The 15752-nt window shown below is 45.1% G+C and overlaps 1 protein-coding gene and 3 non-coding genes across 4 annotated transcripts; all 4 read right to left on the reverse strand.

Moving 5' to 3' along the window:
• Positions 1 to 335: 335 nt before the first annotated feature.
• Positions 336 to 14737, reverse strand: PABPC4 (poly(A) binding protein cytoplasmic 4). The gene is made up of 15 exons (XM_009815913.2): positions 13986 to 14737; positions 7722 to 7915; positions 7293 to 7408; positions 6683 to 6822; positions 6321 to 6415; positions 5579 to 5716; positions 4878 to 4973; positions 4111 to 4383; positions 3763 to 3850; positions 3470 to 3589; positions 2770 to 2897; positions 2028 to 2121; positions 1777 to 1907; positions 1589 to 1688; positions 336 to 685 (listed from the first exon to the last, which is right to left on the reverse strand). Exons 1-14 carry the CDS (start codon positions 14176 to 14178, stop codon positions 1602 to 1604), a joined length of 1893 nt encoding a protein of 630 aa, XP_009814215.2. The 5' UTR covers positions 14179 to 14737; the 3' UTR covers positions 336 to 685; positions 1589 to 1601.
• On the reverse strand, positions 3208 to 3340 carry LOC132319674 (small nucleolar RNA SNORA55). Its single transcript, XR_009484528.1, has one exon. It is a non-coding gene; the product is annotated as a small nucleolar RNA SNORA55 (small nucleolar RNA).
• LOC132319675 (small nucleolar RNA SNORA55) lies at positions 4468 to 4600 on the reverse strand. Its single transcript, XR_009484529.1, has one exon. It is a non-coding gene; the product is annotated as a small nucleolar RNA SNORA55 (small nucleolar RNA).
• On the reverse strand, positions 5125 to 5257 carry LOC132319676 (small nucleolar RNA SNORA55). The gene has a single exon (XR_009484530.1). It is a non-coding gene; the product is annotated as a small nucleolar RNA SNORA55 (small nucleolar RNA).
• Positions 14738 to 15752: the final 1015 nt, after the last annotated feature.

Here is a 15752-nt window from a genome sequence, read left to right on the forward strand (position 1 = left end):
AAAAACAGCAAAGTTTCTCCTCTCCAGCAGCAGATGAAGCCAAACCCCTTTTACACTTCACTCGAGAAATACCTCCCCGACCCTTCTATCTGATCCCTGCTGGGGTATAGTCATCTCCCATTCAGACGCTAACCAAACCCAACGTAATCATCCTATGGCATAATTTTAACACAGCTACTTCAAAACAGGGGTTGTCCAAAGTTAACAAGCAGAATAACTCAATTAAATCACAATTTTAATGTATCAATCATATGACCACTGCCTGCCAGTTTAATTACACTAAGCTACATCACATTTACTTATCAAATCTAGAGAAAAAACCTACAAACACAGTGGAAGTTTTTATTCCTTTATTGATAAATGCTTTCCAGACTTTCCAAACTGGATTGTTCAGTTAAAACCAAAACCACAAAATACTTTCAACCTAAAATCCTCAATGTCCTGCTCAGAAGACACAAAGGGTAACTCTGTTCCAACCACAAAGGAAAAGCTTGCAAGCCCAATTCTGGTTTTGGAAATCTAGAGCTTCAGAGTTGGCTTTTTAAATAAGATCTTCAAGATTAATTTACAAAATGCAATATAACTATGTGATATGATGCATGGCATTGAGATCTGCAGGACAGTGAAGAATCTTCAAACGTCTTGAGCTGATGTCTATGAAGGGGCTATTTGGCTTCTTTGCATCCTAGAGGAAAAGATGACAAGTTACTACACACAGCTCACCTCCCTCCAGGCCAGTGAACTCCCCAGCATCACAAACCAGGACTCCAACATAATTTGCAAGGTACAGAGAAGGTGTTAACAGTTGCGGATAATATCCATTTCTGATCCTCTGACAAGAAACTCAAACTCTTTAGCAGAGAAGCCCGTGACTGGAGCCACCAAGAAATACATGGATGAAAATAGAAGAACCCTTCATCATTCTTCACCATTTTGAGTAGTGACATCTGACCACAACAGCTTCACAAAAAGCACTGAAGATGTCAATTCCAGACAACCCACAGAAAACTGGACCATCCAAAGCGAGCAGAGGCATTCAAAGAATCAAAAACCTTGTTCAGAAGTAAACAAGAGCCAGCTCCGCACCCGGGAAACAGCATTTCCTTGGGCAGACCTATGCAGTGAAGTGACATTCCTGACACCAGCGCTTCAATATATACTGTAGGCAGATAATTGTCAGGGTAAGGAATGGGCATTAACAGCCTACTTAGCCTCAAAGTCACTAGAACATCTTGCGTCTCATTTTATTTCCCAGATTAGCAGTTTCACGAGGCTCATCTCAATACGTTATTCCTTCCTTGACATGTCAACTGCTAGGAACACTTCAGGGACTTATGCAACATCTTTCTGATGCTTAGTTAAAATAAGATTTCTGAAGAATATTTCTAAAGCTTCTCTACAACAAGGATTCTCTGGGAAAAACTGCATTAGGGTTTTTTTGTTTTGTTTTTTAAAGAGCGGACTAAAAGCAGACAAGTGCTGCACCAACCTACACGGGCCTCCAGACTGGCTACATTCACTAACGATAATGCTTTATTTACTCTGATTCTGGAAGCTTTTAAGTGAAGCTAAGGACTGAGACACTCACCAGTCTTCCTGGTTTAAGAGGTAGCGGCAACCACGCCCACCTTCTGGGCAGCTTCCTTCTTGGCTTGGTGAGCCTGCAACACTGCAACAGCCTCCTCCACCTCGGGGAGAGAAGTTACCTAGTGAGACCTGTTCTCCTGACCAAAACCTCCCATGATCCACCCCATCTAAAGGAAAGGGCCTGCCTACCTTTGACCGGAGGGACTCTGGAGACTCCAGCATGTGCAGCAGCTCCGAGTTGTCAATCTCTAGCAGCATTCCTGTGATCTTCCCCGCAAGGCTGGGGTGCATAGCTTGAATCAGAGGGAACAAACGTTCTCCTGGGGGGGGAAAAAAAAAAAAGAGTTCAGACAGCCGAGTTTCAATTACAAAGTCATCTTTTAAACCTGAGGGGATTTCCAAAGTAAAACGCAATCTCTAAGAACCGGAGTTTCACTCACCCAGCATCTGTTTCTGCTCCTGGGGAGGGGCGGCAGCCAGCATGGAGGCCGTTAGCGGTTCCTGTCCCTGCACATGTACTGCAGGCTGAGGTGCCTATAGAAGGGCAGACATGAGGGTTCTGAAATAGATACTAGGCCGATTGCTTCATATTTAGAGACAACCTAAGATATTCCCTCCTTCTAAAACACAATCTTTGTCAACCCTACAGCAGACTTAAGTTTCAGAAAAGGACAGATAAGGTGCCCTTCGTCCACAAACATGCTCCCTCTGAGTCCTGAACTCAAAACCCCCTAATGTCACACATGGGCACTGTAAATCTCTTACAAAAACTGGATCAAACATTGTGAAACAAGTATCGCAATTGAGAAAGAGCAACATCCATGCCTTTTTTTTTACAGTACAGAGGTTTGTGGGAGAAGCAAACTGTACCTTCAATGATACCTTAGCGAGGATTTGGCAAAAAGGTGAGAGAATGAATGGTTGCAAAATAGGAAAGCAAAGAACCAAAAAAAAAAATCCTTACAGCAAATCTGGGTAAAAAAGGGCTTCAAGTACAAGACAGATAAACCAACTAGGTTGCTCCTGGCAAAGGTACAATTGCCAGGTTTTTAAATTCCGTATTATCATGCCTGTCTGGGTTATAAAAGTAGCTTGAAGTTTCTGTAAAAACACTTTAGTTGCACAGAAAACCCATTGGACTGCAGTAACTGCAGGACCTCACAGCCCAGACCCTTGTGTTACCTGCAAAGGCTGTACAGCTGGGTGTGGGCTGCGGACACTTGAGGCATATTTATAAGGAGGAACTGCTCTGGGAGCGGGAGCAGCTACAGGCGGACGAGGAGCTAAATTCTGCGCTGTGGTGCCAACGCCTGCAAAAGAAGAGAAGAACAGAATTACAAACACCTGTGGCAACATGCAAGCAAGTTGGGATGTCTGGTATTAACTGCTGAATTCAGACTATGCCCTGCACAGTCTAACACTTCTTTAGAAACTGGTGTCTCCAAAATGCAACTGGCTACTTTAGGAAGGGGCTATTCTCCCCAAAACTAAACCATGCATTCCACATCCTGCATTTAAGATATTTTCTAGTTACTCACTGGAGTAAAATGAATCTGGATGCTCTACTCTGAAAACAATACCCATAACCTAACAAAGCCTTTTTTTTTTTCTTTGAGTGTTAAGTGTTGCAGAGCTGTAGAGATGAGTTCCAAACCAGTGGAAAGCAACCCATCTGGATTTCCACTGCTGTGCTGTAGCACCAACTGTCCCCAGACTTGCACTGCACAGCAAGGAATAGGAAAGATTCAGGTGCTGTCTCTGCCCCTTGCTCCGGGTGGCCTTTGGTTATCCATATCTGACAACCATCTTTGGAAGCAGAAGTCTCAATAGCATCCTCCTCCCCCACAGACGAGGGGAAGAGCCTGGGCAGCAGACACCTTACCAACTCGCTGGGCAGCGGCAGGGAGGCCACGAGAGGCCGGAGCATTGCCGGCAGGGGCCAGATGGCGCAGTGCTGGCCGTGGTCCAGACTGGCGCATGGCATTTGGCATTCCCTGGAAGCCTAATGGAAGAAATGAGGGGAAATCCTCAAAACAGAACTGACTGGCAAGTCAGGACAGTCAGCTACAGAAAGCAGGTTGGGGTTGTGCACAGAAAGGAAAGCATGCGTTGTTCTTGTTGGAAAGTACAGCCAAGAGGGTCATACAACCAAAATATTGTCTCTAGCATGCTCACCTTGAGGTCTTCCCCCTTGCTGCCAGCGTGGGTTGGGTCTCATCTGCGTCATCTGATTGGGTGCATAGTAAGTGGGTCTGCTCTGAGCCTGAAGAAAGATCAGACAAGCTCAGAGACAACATCTAACTGAATAACAAACATCGTTTACAACATGTTTTGGCAGTTGTTGCCAGGACTCAACACTCAAGTCACATTAAGAGAACAGGGAAGTCACAGAATTAACTCCACTGACTGCACCCCTCTTTAGGAGTTATTTGCTTACAGGCATAAGAAAGGCTCAATGAGATGATTGCAGCTGAACCATCAAAGCTCCAAGACAGGTTAAAAAACCACACTAGCTCAGCTTACCTGGGGCACAGCAGGCATGAAATATCCCCCAGCAGCAGGCTGGAACTGATTAATAATTGTGTTGGCAGGCAAAGCTCTCATCCCAGCAATGCGTTGCATGTACTGATTAGTTAGATGGGCCTTTCGCTCTTCTTTCCTTTGTGCAAGTGCAACATACAACGGCTTTGAGCCCACAATTCGCCCATTCATCTCTGTCACAGCTTTCGTAGCTTCCTCTGGAGAGGAAAAGCAGACAAAGCCAAACCCTTTGCTCCGTCCATCTTCCAGCATCACCTGCAGTAAAGATCAATTGCTAGTGGAGTACCATTACAGCAACTTAGCCTAAGATAAATGGCAGATTTCAGGTAGGTAGGACATAACTGTTGCAGAGGTGTAGAGACAGGTACTCAATGAATGAGAAGTCACCTGTCTGGATTTACTCTGCTTTTCTGTAAGCACCATGTGTCCCCAGGCCCACACTTCACAGTAGGGAATGGGAAAGATTTGGTGCAGCCTCTAAACGCACGTAGGGAAATGCCATTTCATGCTTATTGGGAGTCATCTCAAACAAGCATGTTTGCCACTTCCTGCCTCCTCTTCTCATGAGGGAATGAAGCAAGTTTTCAGTTAAATCCCACCGAGACCCAAAGAAATCTGTGTATTTACTAGTCCAGATGTTCTCAGGACCACAATGACCAGGGGACAGAAGAACTGCCCTTCAATCCCATGTTGATAACAGTTTCTTCTACAGGATTTAAAATCCAAATACCCCCCCAACCCCACAATACCTTGGCACTTGTTATTGACCCAAAAGGTGAGAACTCCTTCCTCAGTTTTTCATCATCTATAGTGTCATCTAGGTTTTTAATGTACAGGTTAACACCCTAGAAGGGAAAGGGCAGTAAGACATTCATAACATTGAAGAAAATCTTGAGCACATCGACTGTTAGCATCCATCTGCCGGATCTGTAATTTGCTTGAAAACTCTGAATTTAGCATAATATTCCTTTAGTACCACCCGAAGCTGAAGGCGATAAATGTTGCAAAGGCGTAGAGACAAGTCCCACTGTGGTGAAAGGAAGCTTGTCTGGATTTCCTCTGCTTTCCTGTTGCATCACGTGTCCCCAGTCCAGCACTATATGGCAAGGAGTGAGAAAGATTCAGATGCGATCTTTGACATGACCCAGTTTTGCCATAAATTAGAGACAACAGCATAGGGTTATGCTGCCTCTTTCCATCCTTCTAGGTATCCCCATTTGAAAATAAAGGGGACTGCATGACTGTTTTCTCATGTTGTCCTAAACATTTCATTTCCAAGACCATGCCCTGATGCCCCCTTTGCCCCCAAATACCACAGAGTCGCCTTTACATTTTAACTCCCAGGATATCTCATAGGACAATGACCGATTGATTACTTTGTCAATTCCTTTCAAGTCTACCAACAGACTGAAAACGGTGCTTCAAGTCAGAAAAGGAACAGACTATTCACCTGGTACCGGCTGAGTCTCTCTTGTTTTAGCTGTTCAAACTTCCGTTTCAGCTCTGCCTGGCGCTCGACCTTCTTCTGTGCTCGGCCTACAAATACCATTTTCCCATTGATATCCTTTCCATTCATTTCTTCTACTGCCTGGACAGAGGGTTCAAGAGGAAACTGTCAACTGCCGATGCAAGACAGCACTGATCCTGTTAAGAACAGGACTGTCCAAAGCTCACATTGTATCCCCGCCTGTTAGCCAATAAACCAAGGTTGCCATATGACCTTTGCACTGCTTCCATGTAACAACAGGCTAATTAAAGACAAACTGAAGTTAGCAGGAGAGGCCATGCTGACAACACCACTGTAAGTGCTGGACTAACAGCAACTTGTGAATTTATCCCCACCCCTTCTTGCAATTAAGGCCAAATTTTAATAAGCATACTGCTTAGAGACCATTTCTAAGCAATGTTCTCACTCTAGATGCCTTCCTCCTCCTGAAGCCCTGCATTGTGGTATTTCTTCAGCAATTAACATTCTTGATTATACCACTGCATTCTGTTTAGATCTAGTAATCTGGAGAAATGCCAAGCTATCCTCGAATGCGAAACTAGTAAAGTGCAAAAGGTTCAAGTCCTCACGTCTAGAAGAGGTTATGCCTGAGGCAGAATTTTCTCTCATTTTAATAACAGGCTCCTATGATAAACCAAGTTTTTCTTCTCTGAAGATACCCAAGCAGCATAAAAAATGGTCATACCTTGTTAGCATCTTCATGCTTTTCAAAGCTTACAAAGCCAAAGCCTTTGGATTTTCCAGTGGGGTCTGTCATCACTTTAACACTCAGAGTTTTACCTGTTACCAAGGGACAGGGTTAGTAAAATATCATAAAACTATTTCAAGACTATTAAACTCCATGTAATAGCCCCAGCCTTCTCTCTCATCTGCTGGTCAGCCTCTGCCTCCTGTCCAACATTTGGCAGAACTACTACCCACACCTCAACTCCTTGTATTCCTCAGCCTCAAAGTGACCCACGTAGAGCTATACAGACAGTAGCAGCACTGTTAAACTACCATGGGTCATGAAATTCACAGCCTCATTAAAAGAGTTTCTGTATTTACCATATTTGCTGAAGAGTTCCTTTAGTCTTTCATCATCCATGTCGTCCCCAAAGTTTTTGATATAAACGTTGGTGAATTCCTTTGCCTTGGCTCCCAGCTCAGCCTCCCGCTCTTTACGAGACTTGAATCTCCCAACAAATCTGTAAGAAAGAATGAAAATCCCAATCAGCAGCTTGTTTTCAAGAGTGGAAAAACAATGTGTGATTTGCAGTGAGGCAAAAAAATGAGTGTGTAGTAGGAGCTGGGAATGGGGACAAGAAAGGGTGACAGGAGAAGGACAAACAGAGCACAGACCAACCAGAAAAATCACCTGTCCTATGGCGGAAAGAGTCGGACAAGGATGCCCACCCAGCTCCGCAGTGGAGAGAGTACTGGCCACAGAAACCCACCCCAGCCCACTAGCAGATCAAGGCTTGGTTAGGGAAACCCACCAGCCCTGTAATGGAGGGGTAGCAGGCCATGGCTTGGGCAGGGTCACTCACCAGCCCTGTAGTGGAGAGGAAGCAGGCCAAGGCTTGGGCCAGGAGAACCAGTGCCTTGTGTGTCCCTGTTAATACCGAGATGCATCACGGTTCATGCGATCGTTGCTGCTTCTGGCTGTGACACTCACACTTTGCGGTCGTTTAGCAGCATGCCGTTCATCTTCTCGATGGCTCTATCTGCAGCATCCTGGGTCTCAAAGTGCACAAATGCGTAGCCCTTAGAGCCATTCTCATCACACACCACCTAGGTATGTGGAAGGAAAAAAAGTCAGCTCTCTGAACACATTTTCTCCTCTGCCATGCTCAGACAAAGGCCAGCATGCAAAAACAGGTTACTGCCAAGGGTCAACACTAAGAAGCCATTATCTGTATTTCAGACTTGCACACTTCATGACCAAATCTGACATAACTTCAGCAATCCCTGACCTTTTGGTCAACTCTGCCTTTTAACGACTCCACTCCTCGCTTGGTGAAAGGTGTCCCTTTTGCTTCCTACGTTGGACATGTCTGATCATGTCACTGCTATAACAGGATTGGACAAAGTAACCACATCTCACCTTGCAGGACAAAATATTCCCAAAAGCTGAGAACGTGTCATAAAGTGCCTTGTTATCAATGGATTTGTCCAGGTTCTTAATGAAGACATTCCCAACCCCTGACTTCCTCAAGGAGGGGTCCCTCTGAGACCACATGATGCGAATGGGTTTTCCTTTGATCACATCAAAATTCATGGTATCTAGAGCACGCTCAGCTGCAAGAGAAGTCAAGAACAGATTTCTGTGGTTTGTTAAAGAACAAAGGTTTCCATCATGTGAGTGATTGTTTTCTGTGAATTTTACTCAGCTCATGAAGCCATTTGGGGTAATATCACAGGCAATCAATTCCAATGACTTTTTAACTCAATGTTTGAAGGGACGGTCACTAGACATGTTTAAGTGTACAATAGGTTTAATAGACTATTTTAAATTTACATGATAGTAATGTTTTAACCACGGCAAAACGAATGTCAAAATGCCCGGGGTTCATTAGTTATATTCTTAATTATTATAAAGGTAAATTGCTCCACCCAAAGAAGGAAACGAAATACAGGAAACCCTGGGGAAAAAAGGGAAGTAACAAAAAAAAAGTGACTGTTTGGCTTGTTTGCTTTTCATGAAGCTCACATCTACCCGTACTCATTTCTATTAAGAGAAAAGGATCATCTCCCTGTCAGGTCAGGGAAAATGTGCATGAACACATGGCTGGCTGGGAAGAAGACATGAGTCAGCCTCTACAACTTATGTGGCCAAAAAATGATTTGCAAGTTGCTCAATCTAAAGATAACAGCAAGAGTGGACAAAACTCTGAAAAAACGTCCATATACCCGATCTGATTAATAGAGAAGTGTTTATCTAAACTCTAAAACTCCAGCACTGTCATTCTAACCTACACTGAAACCCCCCTCCACGATTCTATTTCTGCTACCTACTGATATATTAAAAGGATCATTACGTACACACATTAGGATCTTGTTCATAAAATTGAGATGCTTGGGACTCTTCTGTGCCAGAAAACACTCCCAGCACGGAGTGCACACAGAAAAAGAAAAACTGTTCATTCCCAGCATGAAGCAGGGAAAGAGAGGGACAGACAAGCATTAAAATAAAGAAATATTAACAGGGCAGAACCCAAGTTCTCCAGATTTGTTTGTCTCAATTCTTCCAGGCCACCTTTACCCAATGATACTTGCTGATTAGATTTCAGGAACAGCAAATTCGAGGAAAACGCCAATTTGAACACTTTCTCCTTTCATGTGACTGCTAGTGCAACCAGAGTAACTACTCATAATTTCACGGAACTATCTCTAGCAACTCCAGTGACACATTGCCTAGAAAAGTCTTCTGCACTCCCTACCCCCAAAGTCAGTTTCAACTACTGCACAGAAGTTTCTCAGAATTTTTCATGTGCTTTGAAAATGTTTTTTGTTGTTGTTGCTTTTTAAATTGAAGTGGTGCTGTTGCTATTTTCCCCAGTCCTTCAAACGTACCCTCAGCTGGAAAACAAGCTCTGATGGACTTCATTCCTGAAGTAGTCAGGCTTGGAAAAAAAAAAAAATCATTATTTAAGGAGGAAAGTTATCCTTGCTACAACTCTACCAGCTCTGTTTAGTCAAAGGTGTTAAATGCAATTAACTGCCATGCTAAAATGATTCCTCAGCTGCTACTCTGAATCAATGCAACTGAGGTTCTTCCTGCAGTCCATTCCTAGTAGGCACTTCAGCAGGCGACTTGGTCCAGCTCGTCAAATTTGGCAGTGTTTATTTATAGCAGGGAGAGGTATGCGTTGGCAAGGACACAAACTAATTGTATATACCATTTGCAGCAGGAACAGGGCTCCTGCTGAAAGGTGACAAGCAGATGAAGCAGTGGCATGCAACCAGAGGGAACTGTGAAACAGTCTGCAGCGACTACGGAGATATAGACTAGTTATGAACTTACTCCCAGTTCTTTCAAGCTTCCTAAGCACATACTTAAGCAGATACTATTGCACTGCTCTTTCAATAGCTTGCTAGTATTCCACTCTATTATTATACTTTGCTTGAAATTCACTCAGACACTTCTTGTGAGCAGTGGTATAACAAAGCTCTAGATGGATTCCCTGATTTGAAGAAGGTCTGCCATACCCACAGGTGGGAATGCAATCACATTACACCAGTACCTAAGAAAACCTGTAAAGGATCAGCATGAGTTATGTGAATGACTCAGACTAGACACATCTGATTCATTTCCTTAATCTAAGCAAACACCTTCTCATTTTCTTCTATTTAAGCCACAAAGCTTCAGCCATTTCGGTTCCTGTATCTGTTTCTCTCCCACTGGTTCCTGTCATCCTTCCAGCAGACTCAACTGCAACTCATATATAACATTATACACACTCTTAACCCCTTTCAGGCTTCCTTTTCATTCCTCATCCATAGCCTTCTGGATAGGGAAAGCATATGAACGCTCCTTGCAGCTTGCCTTAGGCCTCAAAGTAATTTATCTCCCTTACAGGCTCCCTGATGCAGAGCTAACACAATGCTGGAATTAGCAACTGTGGTTGAGCAGCATAAATACAGATAACCACATGCACACACCAAGCTTCCCCCATGAGAAACTCTGTACAAGGAGTTTTATTCTGCAAAGATGGTTGCTCTGCAAACCTCCAGGATCTCGCTTATGTCACTAAGCAAAAAAAGACCTGGCAACAAAAGCACATAGCACAAATTTAACCACTGATTTTTTTAAAAAAAGATGTTGCATGCAGAACAGACTTAAAACCCTCGATCGCTGAAGTTAGAACAAAATGCTGTTGGCAATGAAACATATATAAGTAACCACTCTTCCCTTCTAACTTCACACCTGCATTTTTGTTACACAGGTCTTCTCTTACATTGTCTTCTCTCCTTTAGGGAAGAGAAGAGACAAAAAGTTTATCTATACTCTTCTACACCTTTCTTCAGAGACACTTATCTAATCCCAGCTCTGGGTTCCTTCTTGGCTTGGGAAATGTTCTGTTTTCTCTGTACTTCCAGAACAGCTTATCTGTATAGCCATATTAAAGTTTCTCTGCTTCATTATCTGAGTTGTCATGTCATGACTGTTGTCAATGTTATGAAACCCTGGAATGCAATTAAATTGCAGGAGGAACACATGGAAAAGGAAATTCAGCTTTTCTTTCAAGTGAAATGAGTTTGTTTTCCTTCCCTTCTTCACAGTCAAAAAGAATAAATATTAACAACCACAGCTGAGCCTGAACTAGCCAGAACTTTGAAGTGTTTCCTTAATCGGCCTATCACAGTGTGACAGATTCAGTATTCAGCGTTCACTGGTTACTACACCAAAGAATTGCAATCAAAAACAGCAGAGCTTATTTTCACTAAAAATAACCTCTCTGCAGCAGACTATCAATTAGACAATGCGTGTCGAGAAAGTAACCCCTTCCAGGGTCAAGCATGACTCCATTAGTAACAAAAACATAAAGAAAACCACAAGCTTTGAATCAATTTGGACACAGGAACTCTGGAAGTACAGAGAACATTCAGGGTGCGACAGTGTGATCTCCTGGTGGCCCCAAGTAATGGGGAAGAGTTCTAGCAACTTGACTTGTTCTATGGTCTTTCTCTAGTCATATTGACAGAGTCTTATTTCCCACACAAAAAAGTTAAAACATTGTTTTCTTCAGATTTATGAAGCACTCATCCTTCCACAAAAGGTGTCAGGGAAATGCAAACTATCATGCATCAACTTCTTTAATACCTGCTATCACTTCAAGCATACTAACAATGTGTCCAGAAGAACTTCCCTGAAAGTTTTCAGAGCACAAAGCTTCCTGATTACTTTTACGTGGTATTTTGTAGCATCTCCTATAACCCATAAATCAAAACAGATCCCTACAGGGCTACAGAACACCCCCTATCTTTCACAGATTTAGTAAAATGAAGTCCAAATGCATTTCTGATTATGCATTCTTGGAAGAAAATACAGATCCATCCTTCTTTCAGAAAGCCCTCATGCAGGCAGTACTGAGTACTGCTACCTTCAAAACAAAAGCCAAATTTCTGCATTTGACAATAAGAATTATATTCTTCATAATCAGGTCCTTGTTTCGGAGAGACTGCAACACACCACCAATGGCCTCACCTTTCCAAAATTATCTGTTTATGTTCTGCTGCATTACATTTAGTACAGCAGCTGTTTTTTACTTATGCAAAATAACACACACTGCAGTTTGCCAGACAGAAGAAATTAGTAGCATTTCAGAAGAGATGTCTTCATGAGGGCAGGATGAGTTTGAATATTTCTCCTTCCTGATACAAACTCAATTATTAGGTTTAAATCACTTGACCTTCTAAGACCTACCAGTAACAAGACACCATTTACTTTGACAAAGTATGACCTGAAGTACTGGGACTTCCTAAAATGTCTGCTGCCTCACCAGGAGCCCAGAATGATGCAACCTCCCTCTAAGTTCCTGCCTATTTATTACCATAAAAGATTACCTTGAAATATATTGGAAGGCCACCTGTCATCATATTTGTGCAGAACTTCTTTCTGCTAAAGCAATCACGTGTGACTAGCCACTCTTCCCTTTTAAGATCATAACTACACGTATTATACAGGTCTTATCTACTTTAAGAGAACTTCATCTATACGTTTTCACCTCATCTCCCCAACATTTATCTAATCCAAGCTCTGAGTTCCTTCCTGGCTTTATTTCCGCTGCTTGTTTTTATTTCTCTTACCCTAAAAAATGAGATCATAGCCTAGACAAAGGCAGGTGAGCCTGGATAATTGTACCTTTGCTTGTACAGCACATGAAGGTACCAAGGTGGTTTTGTAAGGGGGAGTCAGAGCAGACAGGTTCATCAGAGCAGGAGAGGACCACACATACAGGCTCTCAGGTTCTTTCCTGCTCACTAAGAAGTTTTAAAACACATAAATACATTGCTTAGCCTGCATAAAAAGCATGTCTGAGAGTTCCATGAATGAGAAATTATGCATCAGGGTGCAAGCCAGCTTTTTATCAGCCTAGCAAGAGAAAGGATCAGAAGTGCTTGATCAGATCAGTCAGCATCCCAAGGAAAGGACATGCATAAGGTACTTTGACCTGGGAGAGGATGGAAGCTAGGATGGCACACAGTCACAACAAACTATGTAAAATCCAAGCGTTCCAGTCAAGAGCTCAATCCCAGAGGCTCTGCTAGTTTGCAGGAATACAATTTTGTAATAATGTTTCTGTTTTCCACACAACAAATGCTTTGATCCAAAGTCAACATATTACCCTGTACAACAAACAGACCACTCTCCGCTGTCTGTAAAAATGTAAAGCAGGATAACCTACTACAGGCTAAAGGAAAGTCTACTTGCTGCTGAAGTCTGTGCTGTTGTGAATTGATTCTGAATTCAAGGGCAAAGTTCGCTCTCATCTATCGTTTGGATGTCTCAATCGCATATAGATACTGCTAGATCACAGCACAGAGCAGTAAACTTGCACCAGTCAATAAGCAAATGCTCTGAAAACTAGGGCAGAAAATGCTGACCCATTTTTCTTCCAGAAAAGACATGTTCCAAAATGACCTCTTCTGTCCCATCTTTCATACGCTACTGCTGCTTCAGCTCTGGAATACCTACTTGAGCAGGAGCCCAATTAAAGTACAAAAAAAAAAAATTCTGGCAAGAGCAAATCAACCTGGCTTCTGCATGTGAGACAACCTGGTTTCCCATGCACTGAACAACACATCTTCTTTCCCATTAATGTAAGAATACCACTTCCCAGACTGGGAGACCCATCTGGCTGCTCGCACAAACACAGAAACCTGCAGTCCACCACATCTCCCAAATATTAAACTGGAGTGAGTGGGCAGCCAGAGGCTCAGCCAGTCAAAATGAGCATTCAACCAGGGCTGAACTACTCTGAACTACTTCTGCTAGGACTGACTGCATGAAGACCCACACAAATAACCCAAACCTACAGGAGAATGAAAGGGAACACAGTGGAGACTATTCTCTTACGCGAGCTGGAACAAACCCAAGTCTCCAAAGATTAATATCAGTAAGAGAGAAATAGGTGTATCTATCAGAGATGTTACCAAGATGTGCATTTGCAGAGTATTTTGTAGACACCAAGCAGTAAAAAATATTCCAGCTTCTGTCACTAGCAAGTCATTACTTACCGTGTAACTGTAACATTTTGGTAGGCAGCTACATGGCAATACAGATGAACAGCAGTGTGGATTAGTGGAAAAAAGTGAATAAAAGTGAAGAAAAAAAGCCGTAGATGTGGTTGTATATATCACTTACCATCTGCTGGCTGCTGGAAGTTGACATAGGCATACCCGAGGGACCGGCGGGTGATCATATCCCTGCAGACCCTAATCGAGAGAACGGGCCCAGCGGGGCTGAACTTCTCGTAGAGCATGGCCTCGGTGACATCGGGGTGCAAGTCACCCACATACAGCGACGCCATCGGGTAACTGCTGGCAGCCGTGTTCATCTTCCACCCAGCACGCGCTCCCCACGGGAACTAAGAGGGTTTTATTCCTGGGGTTTCTTTAAGTCAAGCTTTTCACAAATATTTAAACCGGGGGAAAACTCAAAATCTTATTTAAAAGCCTCGCTAAGCAGGGGCCTGCAGGAACAGCTTGGGAGAGGGGGGCTGGCAGGAGGCCGGTGACCGGAGGGAGGGCGCAGCGGGGGGACCGGGGGACGGCACGCCAAGGCCCCGGGACAGAGAGTGGCTGAGGGGGGAGGAGAGGCCTGGAAATCAGCAAAAAACAAAGTTAAGCCTCCAGGAGAGCAGGGCTCGGATATGAAGCCAAAATTCATACGCCAGCTCCTAAGCGTTTCTCCTGTCCACTCTGGGGCAAAACCCTCCTCGATCTCCCTAAAACCACGTCCCTTACTCTGCTTTAAGAGTCTGATTTAGCCCCGGTTCTCCAGAGGGGAGGCCGTTTGATTTTTCTGAGGTAAAAAGACTAGGAAAAATAATCCTCTCTGTCATAAATATTTATACGAACCTTTCTTTTAAAATTAAATCTTCCCTGGTAGGTTTATTTTTTATATATATATATATAAACTAGATCGGCGCTAGTGGGGCAATAAATAACACGCGGCCGAGGCGGCGGCTGAGCGCCCAGAGGGGCGGCCGGGCTGACAGGAGGGAACGGGCCGGAGCCGCGCTCGCCCGGCGCCCCCGCGCTTCCCCGTGCCCTCCCTGCCCTGCGGTCCCGGCCCGGGGCGGCGCTGGGCCCGACACCGACTCACGCGCTGCGGCCCGGCGAGCGGAGAGGCGGCGGCGGCCGTCGGGCGCCCCTTTATAGCCGCCGCGGCGGCGTGAGCGGGCCGCCGTGCCGCGGAGAGGAGGCGGCGGGGCCCGGCGGGGAGCGACCCCCGCCGCCCGACGCGCTGCCGCCGCCGGCTGCAGCGACGCCAGCGGGGGGGAGGACCGCCGCCCGCCCGGCCTGAGGGGAGGCGGGGCGGGGCCAGCGGGGGCTGAGGGGGCTCGCGGCTCCCGCGGCGGCGCCGCCGCCCGCCATTTTGGGGTCGCCAGTCGACGACCCTCGTCGGGGACATGGCGGCCCACCGCCCCTCAGGGTTGCCCTGCCATCGCCCTGGCTCCGGCCTCCGCATGTGCCCCAGGACAAGCCGGGCCTCCATTTCTTCCCGAACAGCTCCCAGCTCCAGGAATCCCAAATTCCGCGGGCGGTTCTGGCCCCTCACGACGCACACGTGCTAAGAGGGACTAGTGCCACACTGCCAGGTGCTCCCCTTCAGACCCCAGCCCCTCACCGCTCCTCAGCAAGACCTGGTTTTCCTCAGGCTGCCCAAGGACATCCACCCCTCACCTTTCAGGGATGTCCACCTCCCCCAAGCCACCACCCAACCCAATAAATAAGCACAACAGCTTCCTAATCCTTCAAATCTATGTGGTTGCCATGAAAAATGGCGCCCGGGTGGCATCTGGAGAAGAGCCGTGCGCCTCACAGCTCAGTCCATGTACTGATCCCATGGCGGCTCTAGCAACACCGAAGTCTTGTCCTTGCACAGGGACAGCGGGCCAGATTTAGG

The sequence above is a fragment of the Gavia stellata genome, chromosome 29 (assembly GCF_030936135.1).
Source record: "Gavia stellata isolate bGavSte3 chromosome 29, bGavSte3.hap2, whole genome shotgun sequence".
In the NCBI taxonomy this organism is placed as follows: domain Eukaryota; kingdom Metazoa; phylum Chordata; class Aves; order Gaviiformes; family Gaviidae; genus Gavia; species Gavia stellata.